Source organism: Mercenaria mercenaria, chromosome 2 (genome assembly GCF_021730395.1).
Source record: "Mercenaria mercenaria strain notata chromosome 2, MADL_Memer_1, whole genome shotgun sequence".
NCBI classification, from domain to species: domain Eukaryota; kingdom Metazoa; phylum Mollusca; class Bivalvia; order Venerida; family Veneridae; genus Mercenaria; species Mercenaria mercenaria.
In genome coordinates this window covers 47,747,313-47,760,645 of record NC_069362.1, presented here as the reverse complement: position 1 = coordinate 47,760,645, position 13,333 = coordinate 47,747,313, and the positions used below count along the sequence as shown (strand labels likewise).

Sequence of the window (13,333 nt, the reverse complement as noted above, 5' to 3'; positions counted from 1 at the left end):
ATACTTTTAATGTGTAATATGATAAACCCCATTTTGAACTTTACATCTTGAATGTCGTCATAACAATATGGAACAAACTTAGGACCAATAATTTATGCTTTCTACAAAATGTTCTTGATTAAAATAAGAACCAGTCTGAATAAGTTATGTTTACTACAAACGGTTCCTGAATATTCCACATTGATCCCATTTAATTAAGCTTAATGAGAGAGTGCTTAAGATATCGTCTTAATATCTAAACACATTAAAAGCTGTTTTTTTATAGGAAGATGCTAGATGCGAGTTATGTAAATTCACGATTCAACTCCTCGACGAGTCACTTGAGAATAATGCCACTTTGACACAAATCAGCAATACATTATATGAAATATGCGCCGCCCTACCAGCCCAATTCCAGGCGCTGGTAAGTTTTTGCGATAACTTTTACGTAGATCTATATGAAAAAACAAAGACAGAACTGCATGAAAAAACAATTGGTTTGAGTACTAAAAATAACCAGATTTGCAGGTGATAGTAATTCTCAGGTAAACATCGCAAATGTTCAATTCAAAAATTAAACAAGTGATGAATATTTTTCAAAACATTGATAGTTCTTTTATAACGTTTCTGCCTCTTCTTTTTTTTTCTTTTCTTTTTTTCTTTTGCTGGTCTAAGGTGTCTTGATTTAATTTTAAAGTTGAACTATCTCAGAACAGTTTTATCTTGCTTCTATGTAATGCCACTAACATAAATATTATATATACTAATTTCTATAAAGTGCCCAGCAATTATACCACAGTTGGAGAAAGCTGTTGCCGCCGGTCTGGATCCCACAAACACGTGCATTGCATCCAACTTTTGTACAGGTACTTTTTTATTTTATCGTATTGTTTAAAAGTTCATGGCTTAACAAAAAGGGCTTATTTTGTGATCCCAAATTATATATAACGAACATAATGTATGATCTACAAATGGAAAGTATATCAGAAACGAGTAAGTTTATTGTCTCAAATCAACCAAGCCATTTAATATATACTTATCATGTTAAAACTATCCCAGCTTAATTCCAACTAAAACTGCTTACGTCATACTTACTTAGAATAAATTGATTGTGCCAATGAAACAAAACACAGCTAAGACTTCGTCACTATATTAAGTCTTGTAACAGTTCAATGGTCTCCGAAAATGGATGAAGCTTTTTCCAAAGCAATTACTGAGCTGATGAACAAACGGGTGGATTCAATTCATTTTGTCGCTCTGTATTTTTTTGAAAACTTTAAATTATTCCCTTCAGTGAACAGGACATTGATTATCATTTACTACAGTGTATTTAAAACCGTGACGGCATATTATGTGCTGTTGTTCACTGGACCACTACCAAAGGAAAGACACAATTTCATGTGAAATAACTGGACTGAAAATTTTAAACTGATTTCGAAAACAAAAACTAGACCTCTTTCATCCTGAGCATCGTGCAAATGTAATAAACATGGCTGGCTTATAATTTTGATACAATCAAAATATTAATCTTCACCCTGTTTCTGTCAAATTTATCAAGATTCCAGTACAGTTTAATGGCAATTAATAACCTGAGTTTCCTTATTTTATCTGTTAAAGTGTGTTAATTGCTTGGTCCGCCAAGTTCACTTATCAGGCTGATCTTTGAGTCTATCACTTTGATAATTTCTGCGACAGTTGGTGTATCTCATACCATATTTTCTTTTAGAAACTTCACGATTGACTTCAATTGAAGAAATTAAGTGTGAAACGTGTGCACAGTTTGTTGAAAACCTTCCGGATAGTACAGTCATCAAGGTATGTAATCAACGTAAAATCGTGGAATTCTGTATTCAGTTGAGGTTTGATGTCGGTCTGGTATCATTTCTCCTTCTTAAAGTTCTTTGCTGTATAGTAGAACAAGCATTTTTGACATGTATTTTGAATTTCACAACAAAATTACAACAGTGACAGCTCTGCATTTCTAAAGTTTAACACTATCCACGTCATTTAAGACTAGAAAACAACGGTCATGAACAACGAACATTTTTGCTACACTTCAATGTTTAAAATCACTGTACACATTTTCATTCATGTCTGTCAAGGCCTTCTGTTCCGAAAATAGACAAAACAACTGTTAAAGACACCGGAAATGACACAAAATTTACACAGTCTCGACAAAAACATTTGAAATGTTAGCACTCAAAATAGGGATGGCTTCAAATTGGAGAGTTCAAAATTGCAAAGAACTACTTCCTAGAAAACGACCCGGAAGTACTTCAATACCGGAGTGACACCATTCATTCCATTTATAGACGCTCAAAAGAAAGTAGGTATAATTGTGCTTTAAAACGGAAGATATAAAACAAGAGTCTAATGAGGCTGTTGTTAGCAGTACTGACTTGTGATGATCAGAATAGATCCAGTGGGATCTGTCGAATTAACTTAAATCTACTTTATATAATTATAAAGCTTTGTCCAGTTCACCACAATGTAAACTGGATAATATATTTCGCTGTAGCACCATTGTATCTTTCAGTTTTGATGTTTTACTTTCCTTCAAGGTAAAGAATGGAATATGCAGTGGCGCCTGTCGCACAAGAAATCGTAGGTCGGCTGATCAAGAATCCCCATTACTTTACAAGATGAAAGAAGTTGTAAAAGCATCAAATCTGGTATGTATATTAATTTTCAATCTGACTAAAGTACTTGATCTTCTAAACGAAGATCTGAGAACGACCCATTCACATTCGTCTTCTGTATATTTTGGATTTCCAGTATTGCTATTTTTATTTTATCCAATCAGACATGTTCGAATGTCAAAGAGTAAGAAAAATGTGCAGTTATTCCAGGGCTCGAACCCAGGACCCCTCGCTTACAAAGCAAGTGGCCTACCGACTGAGCTAACCGGCTATCTGATACATTATGTCATAAGAATTGTAAATATCAAAAGTCAAGGCTACAGGTAGATTTGCAAGATGTTGTAAGTTAGGCTCTGATTGGCTAGCGAAAGGGTCGTCAGAACGAGGCAATGAATAGGTCGTTCTCAGATCCTATGCGTAGCGTAATAGGATATGTACTTTAGTCAGATTGTATTAATTTTCTGCTTCTTTTCATACCTTCCATGAGTCAGTCTTGTAATATTGTAAGAGTCTGTGTGGTTTTGATGTCCATTCAATATTTATAACAGATAAATGATTATTATAACAGAAATCCGCTTGATACCTTTCATGAACAGATTTGAATAAACCGAGTTTGCTACACTGTATTTCATTGAGTTTTATGCTTCCAAAGGATCATATTATATTTTTATTGCTCTTAAAGTTTTATAACTATTATAGACTTTATTACTCATATCAATATAAAATGTTTAGGAGGACACGATAAGTTACACTGCAACTTTTTTTCCTAATCCTAATTTCATCTGTAGAAATGTTATATCATGTTATGCATATTTGAATAAAAATACTGTTCAAAATAATTTAAAATGGTGCATGTTGTTTTTTGCGTTGTTGTTCTGACGTCCTTGTATCTGATGTACCTACCATTTTGTTAATATATGTTGTGTAACCTGCCTCTTTGTGAAGATGTATATGATGCACTACATTCATTTTGCTTTATTACTATGAAGGGCAGAACGTGACCGAATGGTTGGGGGCGTAGACTTTGAATTAGTATTACTAACAGCTTTAGGTTTCGAAACCCAAACCCGTTTATTATAATTCATTTATGTGAAAAAAGCTTTACTGCTGGTATGCGATGTTCTGTTCTATCTACTAGTACATGCCAACCGGTACCTAAAAGAATGCCATTATAGGTATGTCGTTGAAAGTCGCAAAGTGCCTAAGCTGTTTGGATGTGACTTAAATCCAACATAATTAAACTTGTTCTAGACATATTAAACCAGTTGCATAATTTTATACTTCAGAAAGGGATAACAGAATGCGAACTATGCAAGGTATTTATCCGCACCTTAGATGGACTGGCCGGAGAGAATGCAAGCATTGAGACGGTTAATAAAACAGTGTATGAGATATGTACACGGCTTACAGGAATACAGCTTCAACAAGTGGTAAGAACGTAAACACTTTGTAAAATGGTTTAGGAGAACAACGATGATGTGCTCACCGCCCATTTTGGAAGCCATCGGTTAGAGACAATCTGAGGACAATGAATAGACTCGAAAGGGATGAATAAGATTTAAGGGGACGCATACTTTGAAATTAGAAAAAAGTGGGTGGGGTATTATAAAATTTACCTGCAAAAAAGTACAAGGTTTTGGTAAATGAAATGAATACTGTTTCAACTGTTATAAGTACACAAAGGATTGCTCACTAAAATAAAAATGAGAAAAACTGAAACAAGAAAGTTATTGTTGAATTACATAAGACTTCTTGTGTACATTCAAAGTCAACAATTAAGACTTTTTGGTGCGAAAATAATAGTGCTTCACTTTGTCCAAACATTTATCAATGTCCTACAGATTCTAATTTAAAGAAAGAATGTGGAATAAGTTCACTGTCATGCTTTTCATTTCGCATATGTGAGCTAAAACACATTATTTAGTTTGTTTACAAAGTAGTGCATAAGAAAAGATATGGTGGTCAAGGAATGCCACATTACAAAACTAAAAGAGTATATTCCCCTTAATACATTAAACATTTATCATTACAGAAGTCTAGTGGCTTACAATAAAGGCATAGAAATGTTGTCATTATTAATTTTTAACTTGGTATTCATGAACTACAATGCACTTAAATATCAAAACACATTCAACAAACTTTTGAATTGTATTGTCTTAAAAATCCCAAAAATAAGGTATGAAATTTGGTTGAGAGGTCCAATCAATGTGTATATGTGCAAAAGCAACATTCTAATCTTGTTCACAAAAGTTACTAATAAACAGCAGGAATGTCAATGATCAAAACTGGACGAATATACAGTTATCCTCACTTTAATGTCATTTATAATTTGTCCTTGAATTCTCCACCATACTTTTCATAATTCTGTTTGCACGAGTTGCACGAGAATGCTGTCATTCACGTAAAAAACGGGGTCAAATAAGTTGTAAATGCAATATCATCTAAACGTAATTAATGGATTATGCAGTTCAAGATAAACTTTATATCATAACGTAACGAACATGTATAATGTTGTAACAACAACTTTACTTACACTGATTTAAGTAGCAGTCGGTTTATAAGTGACTTTATTGATTCATTTTGTGTTTTGTTATTGTTGTCAAAAAGTATAACGGAAGTGCCTCACAACTGAAGCGGAAACCAGTTTGATGCGCAAAGTAGTCCACTGTAAGTAATATTATTTGACAAATGTCCACAGAAATTAATACTTTTCTAATATTAAAGACGAATATCTGAATAGGATTCATTATTTGATAAGAAATTATAATCATCGACATGTTTTTTTAAAAATCGTACACGTGCTGACACCTAAGTTGTCTCCCGTTGTTTATTAGAGTTACCTTTCGTCCGGCGCAGTAATACATTTGCAGTGAATCGCCGAGAAGTCGTGGGAAAATTGAAAACCATGTAAACAAACTAAAATTAACCACCTTTTCAAGATGAATTTCAAGTGATCGACATTATGCATTTAACCCGCCTGACCTGTGTAGCATCTTAGATATCTGTTCTAAGGTATTCATTGTGTAGAATGTCATGTTATGCCCTTGCAATGCTAATCCCACTCTGATTTTTTTGTTTACATTTTTTATCAATGACAAATATGGCGTCCATCCCGAGATGAACAGACGTGGCGTTAAATTTTTACATGTTTAAGCAAACCTGGTGTGTTAGAAAGAAAATCTCATCCCTTCAACATTATTTGGAACACTGTTATTGTAAAAAACCTGTTTTTTCCTTATACAAAAGCTGAATATTTTGTGTTGAATGTACTTTCACAAAGACCTCTGTTTTCCTATTACATTCATAGTACCACATCCTTATCTACAGAATACTGAATATTACAGGTGTCCATCAGTATTATATCAGTTTAGGAATATGTTTTTTATTTTCCCACCATCGATTTCTTGAATATGCACCCCTTCCGCATTGCTATATGAACTGTGAATGTAGCAATATGCGTCCCCTTAAGCTTTGACAACAGTTAAGCTAACAGACATATATATAAATATATAGTTTGTAACGTCATACAGTTTGACAGCAGCTTTAAGTCATTATACGTGAATATCACATTAATACATGATATGCATATTTTACTTTGTGTTCTGATGTGTAAGGACGCCAAGTTTGAACCGCCTGCCTTTCTCTGCTGTTCAGTTGAATCATAGTCGTATTGTAGAATGTATTGAAACCATTTCATGTGGCATGTTAAAAGGGTCCAAAATTACGTGCGATTGCTTGCCTGGTGTCTACCTCTACAGCTACCATATGACCCGATTTGCATTGAGCTGTCTTAACCATTACCTTGCTAAACTTCCAAAATGGACCGGTCTATCATTCAGTTTGGGCACTTCAACTTATTATTCAAAAGGGTGTTTACTGAAAATTTACTGACTGGATAGCGAACAATGCAGACCATGATCGTCCGTTCATGCTGGTCGTGGTCTGCTCTGGTCGTAAAGGCAAAATTACTTGCCACCAGCAGGTTAAAGGTTAAAAAGCAACACAAACGATAATTTACGAACAACAAAACACGTACATAAGATTTTAACCAGTCTAATTTACGTTAAAATGATACATTTTTTCCAGTGTCTACAAGACGCACCGCAACTTGTTGTACTTCTGAAAAATGGACTAGATCCAGACAAGACATGTGTAGCCGCCAAGCTTTGCAGCTCAGATGAAATACAAGGTAATATTTATATTACATATCAGTGGCATAAGCTTATAAATCACCCGCGCAAGTTCATTCCTGAAATTCATTTTTCATTGAATTTCTCAATTTGTGTTTTTCCTGTTTTTTGATATGTTGACACTTTTATTGCCAGTATGATAAAACATAGGAGTTCTTTAGAGCCGTATATTTCTACGAAATATATATAGATAGCATCTTATCTAAACAGAGATACAATATCTTTGATTCATATGTTTTATTCTTTCCAGTCAAAATCCAGAAAAGATCAGTTACCGAAGACAAGGTAATAAAACCAAACTGAAGCAAATAAAATTGTCAGTGACATTTTTATTATTTTAAAAAATGATATTGAACATTACTAGACTATGTAGCATCTATCTTACGCCGCGTTATATTGTAAAACTATATCCCTTTTTAAATATATTTGGTTACCGCATAAAAGCAGGTACCAAATCAAACTTGATAATACGCATGGACTATAAATTTAGACACACCCAGAATTAAAAGCCATTTCCAAACGCTATACTGGTTGACGAATTTATTGCAAATATGCTGACTATATACATACATTCATTATGTCATTTCAAAACCTGGTCCTTCAATCACTTCGAGAAATATTCTTGGCTCTTAGGAGTAAACCACTTTTGACGTACGCAGTTTTATCCGATATAATTTACCTTAAAAGCTGTATATTACCTTATAATAAAAATATTACATATGAGCCGTGCCATGGGAAAGCCAACCAACATAGTGGCTTTGCGACAAGCATGGATCCAGACCAGCCTGCGCATCCGCGCAGTCTGGTCAGGATCCATGCTGTTCGCTTTTAAAGCCTAATGGAATTAGAGAAACTAAAAGCGAACAGCATGGATCCTGACCAGACTGCGCAGATGCGCAGGCTGGTCTGGATCCATGCTGGTCGCAAACCCACTATGTTGGTTTTCTCATGGCACGGCTCATATGAATTTGTTAATTTGCGTACTTATTCGTTTTGTAGGAATCTGCTCTGGTGAGTGTGATTAAAGAAAAAGAACGCCATAATGTTGTAAGTTTTGTTGTTAGTCTATATTTTGTACACAGGTTCAGACAAGGTTAAAATGTAAATAAAGCATCACTGGCACCAGAACCGCAAATGTAGCTTTGGGTTGCCTATTTTATAAAAAATATGCCTTTTTTCCCTTATGAACAGAGGGTAGGGGCGTAATAAATAAAAAGGCACCATTCCTTTGATATTTTTTAATAAACTGAAAAAAGGCATATTTTTTTATAAAATAGGCCACCCAAAGCTACATTTGCGGTTCTGGTGCCAGTGTAAAGCAAATATTTGAGACTAGACTCAAAGGTCCAGCATCTGAATAGCTTTGTATGAGCACACCAAATGACTAGGTATCAACATTATTTATGTATAAGCTGAATCCGGCGTTTGAGGTCTTTTGTCCTGCAAGTAAGATATGTACCTGCGGGAATAACATACTATTTATATGGAATCCATGAACACTATAGATTCGTTAATTGTGTGCCGTAAAATACCAACTATATATTGTTAAAGACAGCGTCAAATCTATAATTCAACCTTCCTCGGACGTAAATGTAGCTCAACGCAAACACAGCTTTTCGTAAAAACCGAAGACTGCCGAAATCACATATGGAGGATACGTAAATTGCCGATTGTCAATATAGGTCCACTACCTTAACCACCTGCCTTAAGATTCATGTAACTCTCGATTCATAGTCTTCTGCCTACGTAGTGATTTACTCCACGGGCGGTTATCAAAACTAGCGACAAGAGTGTGAAGTATACGTTATAAAATATAAAACTTAATATACAAAATTTACTATAATGAGACATTTATCACAGGGCGGAGTGGCATGTGATATATGTGAAGGTGTGATACAACTTTTGGACCAGCTGCTGGAAGAAAATGCTACAGACGAAAAGATCAACCAGACCTTATATAATCTATGTAGTGGCTTACCGGACGGAGGATTCAAAGATCTGGTATTTCTCCTTGATTTTACACCCTAGCAAACATTTTCAGAACACTAACAAAAATATAGCTTTCTTCATGTGCGGCATAATCAAGGTTCAACCAGATCTTTCTAATTACTCACTTATAACAAAAGAATAACTAAATATATACAATGTAACTGTAAAATATATATTTGACCTAAAGATTTTGTAGGTACACGTAACAGTACACAAGCCTTTAATCATGTTAATGTTTTAATTACTTTTGTAACAGATCAACTTTTTTAAATTACATGACTTTTTGTAAAAAATACACCTACATTCGGAAGAGAAAGTTGATTTTCTAATGAAAATAATTCACAGTGTAAGATTATACTTCATTTATTTATATAGTATATACTAGTCACTTATTTATGTATATTCGTAGTGCCTCCAAGAAATTCCAACTATAATGGCGGCAGTAGAGCAAGGATTTGACCCGCAGACGATATGTACAGACGCAGGTCTTTGTTCCGGAAGAAGTACGTATTAAAATAGACATGAAAAATGAGTGTTCAAGTAAATACTGCTGGAGTGTTGCGATCGAACTTTGTCACTGTATTTTCCTTAATATATTAAATTGAATATTACATTTTATCCAGTTTAATCGTTTCCATGAAAATAATATTATTTTTTTGTTATTTAAAATTGTATTTTTTTTTCAAGCGACAATTCCGCGATTTATCTATATTGAACTACTCAGCCAACTAAAAACACAGAAAGGGGCTATTTAATCGAATCAAATCTCGCTACGATAGTCGCTACATGAATATAATGTTGTAATGTCGCGAAAACATGTGACAAATTACCCGGGGCAATTATCTGACCATGACATTCTTATTATCTACCTCGTCCCTGATAATAATGAATAACATTGAAAAAAAGAAAAAAGGGAAATGAAACTTCTACGTGTTTTTCGAACCTAAGATACGTATGTCACGTTGCAGACAGTAGCAAACATAATAAATAAATTATGTCGTAAAACTAACAAACAATATATCTGTCACAGGGTGAGAAAAATGTGCAGCCAGACCGGGACTCGAACCCGGGGCCTCGGAATACCGTTCCAATGCTCTACCGACTGAGCTACCCGGCCACCTACACACTTTCTCCCCGTTTAAATATTCAAGTTCTATACCGTGACATATTTCCCCACCATTTTGAAATTCGTCCTCGAATTTCAGCGGGTACTTTATATATAAGCAATTACAGGCGTCGGAGACTAACCAGTGTAATGCCGTCACGGTCCCACGTTAGGCGCCAAATGTCACAGGGTGAGAAAAATGTGCAGCCAGACCGGGACTCGAACCCGGGGCCTCGGAATACCGTTCCAATGCTCTACCGACTGAGCTACCCGGCCACCTACACACTTTCTCCCCGTTTAAATATTCAAGTTCTATACCGTGACATATTTCCCCACCATTTTGAAATTCGTCCTCGAATTTCAGCGGGTACATTATATATAAGCAATTACAGGCGTCGGAGACTAACCAGTGTAATGCCGTCACGGTCCCACGTTGGGCGCCAGTGTCACCGATGTGTCTTTTTGTTTATGTATCGGCCTTTGCCATAGTACTTATTATTGTGGTGTTGATATATACATGTATACTATGGCGTTTATCATAGGTGGGTCGTAGGTTCTCACCGCAAGGTAGAGAAACAACAGGATCTGTAAAATATATGTTAATAATATATTTTAATAGATAAATAATAGCTGCGCTGAACGATAGATGTACAGACATCAATCATAAACATGGTCATCAAACATATTTATCAAATGAAATGTAAACATACATGTATAATAATGACAACTATGACAATGACTGAACCGACGGACGACATTACAAAACATCTTAGAAACATGGTATAATCAGCACTAAGTTACATAAAAAGTATATGAACATTTAGAACAAAGTATAAGGAATAACATGACATAATTATTACCTGTAAAATATATGTTAATAATATATTTTAATAAATAAATAATAGCTGCGCTGAACGATAGATGTACAGACATCAATCATAAACATGGTCATGGTTGATATCGATGCATCGATTGGTCAGTACAGTAAAATAATTAGAATAACAATAGAATAGTGATAGGAGTGCAAAGGTTACAGAGATATGGTAAGTATACTACGAACCACGGAGTAACGTTCCCTATCGTACTACAACTATCTACACTACTTACTACGGACAGTATAAGGTTCAAAATGGTCGAATGATATAAAACAACAAGAATGAACCAGATTAATAGCGTTTTATTATTTATTAGTATAGTCTAATAAATCGACCTGTGACATATCTATCTTAACTAAGTATGTCAGTAAAACATAGGAAACGTCAATTAAAAGGAGTTTAACTTTTCATCCACTGTTTTGCCACTGGATCCCTTTAGGACTGATTTAAAATTAGATTGTTAAGCTATAGCCTGCTGGCGGCAAGTGATTCTGACTTTGCGGCCAGTGCAGACTAAGATCAGCAGGCTGATCATGGTCCGCATAGTTCGCTAGTCAGTCAAGAAGTTTATAGTGAACACCCCTGTAATGCAGTGAAAGAGCCACGCTTGATTGTATTATGCCAATGTTGTTTATACGAAAATAAACGCTATTTTCTTTGTATACAAAATATTTAGTGAATGTAAATGTATTGCAATATGCTTAAACATGCATATTGCAAAAGGTATAAACATGTGGTCACGAATACACATATTATATGTATATACATAATCGTACATGTTTATCATAAAATGTTTAAAAGAGTAATTCTGCAATAAATGTGTTTATTTACATATTGCAATAAACGTGCTTGTTAACATTTTGTAATAAACGTGTTTATATATATTCCAGGTAAAGTAAGAGGCAAAGCGCAGTTGAAAAAGAAAATTATTCGTGAAAAAGACACCAGAACAAACAACGTGGTCAGTACAGTATTTCTTCTTTACCTTTTATATGTTAAAAATGAGTTTTATGTCTCGCTTCATTTATATTTCATGTTGTTTGAAACTTCCAGACAAACCGAAGGACTCGCAGACGTTGTGCTCGTCCATTATGGTTTTGTTTAAAGTGGGCGCTAGTCAAAATATATGACCGCATTTTATAGAACAATATTAAGTATCCTAATGGTAAACGCACTCTCCGAGGAACAGCTATCACCCTACAAAGAGAGCATTTTAGTTTCCATTAAAAAAAATCTAACGAAAGTAAATTTATAGCAACAACTTTTTGCAAAACAAACACGTTTCGGTCTCTTCTAGTGATATTTTGAGAGAGGCTGCACTGCATTCAGTAATGATTTTATATGTTATTTCAGGATTCTGCTTTGCTGAAGATTATTGTAACTAAACAAAAAACACAACGTAACGTGGTAAGATATCTGGTTTAGCATTGCGAAAATCTTTTTATTACACATTTGATTTGACTGTACATTGCTAAAAGTTAATTAGAAGCAGTGCGTGGTATTGCTTTAGATGGATTTTATTTCACCTGATTGGGACGCAAAAGGTTACTTGTTATAAAAATAATTTAACTGACAGTGTATAAATGACGTCATAAGCGCCTCCATTTTTTAAGCAATATTCTTTATTTTCAAACTGCCATATCTTTTTCGGTACAGGATTGCTTTTTTCAGCGTTATGAAATGCTTGATGATGGGTTTCATATAAAACCAACTTATTTCCTTCTCTTTAGAACGAAAGTTCGGTATTCAATTTATTTCTCATATAAAACAGCAATTTGTCTCCTTAATAAAAACAATAACTTCATACTGACATAAACGTTAGCTTCGGTAATAATTCTGGGAAATAAATGGCTGACCTCTAGTGAGAGCGAGTTTTATACATGCAGGTACTTAGGAAATATTGTTTGTAATATAGACAATATATTTTGTAAGACGGTATGGTCATATTATTGGGCAAGATTTAGTTTAGTTCTGAAATATCACTATTGTAAAGGGACTTGTTTCATGTGCTTTAGACATAAAACATAACAGTTCAGTTATGCTTTAGACATAAAACTTAGCAATTCATTTATACAGCATTCTAACAAATATTCTATATGTCTTATATCTTTAAGATATTGCTATAGCGTCTAATATTTTATTGCACAATGTATCCAGAAAGGAAATTTGTGTACATCAAAATGTCCCAATGTTTCTTTGTTCAAGTATATGTAGCATGTTTATATCTAAAATGTCCGAATGTATCCTATTACAGGGAGATGTAGCATGTGTACATCCAAATGTCCGAATATTTCTTTTTTCAAGCAGATGTAGCAAGCGTATATCTAAAATGTCCGAATGTATCCTATTACAGGGAGACATAGAATGTGACATATGTGAAGGTGTGATTGAAATAGTGGATCAATTTTTAGAAGATAATGCCACGGATGAAAAGATCAATCAAACACTGTATAACCTTTGCAGTGGCTTGCCAGATGGAGCTATCAAGGATCTGGTATAATATATTTTCCGTGTTATTATGTTTTCTGGTTGTTTTGTATCGGCGAGAACAGTCAT

The 13,333-nt window shown here is 34.4% G+C and overlaps 1 protein-coding gene across 1 annotated transcript in view; it reads left to right on the top strand.

The window, feature by feature from the left end:
- Positions 1 to 13,333, top strand: part of LOC123562193 (uncharacterized) — a 53,337-nt gene that overhangs the window by 11,425 nt on the left and 28,579 nt on the right. Inside the window, exons 13-25 of the mRNA XM_053525684.1 lie at positions 266 to 403; positions 758 to 845; positions 1,706 to 1,794; positions 2,541 to 2,651; positions 3,905 to 4,048; positions 6,705 to 6,807; positions 7,059 to 7,093; positions 7,808 to 7,855; positions 8,669 to 8,809; positions 9,207 to 9,300; positions 11,668 to 11,738; positions 12,131 to 12,184; positions 13,131 to 13,271. Coding sequence (XP_053381659.1) covers positions 266 to 403; positions 758 to 845; positions 1,706 to 1,794; positions 2,541 to 2,651; positions 3,905 to 4,048; positions 6,705 to 6,807; positions 7,059 to 7,093; positions 7,808 to 7,855; positions 8,669 to 8,809; positions 9,207 to 9,300; positions 11,668 to 11,738; positions 12,131 to 12,184; positions 13,131 to 13,271 — 1,257 coding nt within the window. The remainder of the gene's footprint in view (positions 1 to 265; positions 404 to 757; positions 846 to 1,705; positions 1,795 to 2,540; positions 2,652 to 3,904; positions 4,049 to 6,704; positions 6,808 to 7,058; positions 7,094 to 7,807; positions 7,856 to 8,668; positions 8,810 to 9,206; positions 9,301 to 11,667; positions 11,739 to 12,130; positions 12,185 to 13,130; positions 13,272 to 13,333) is intronic.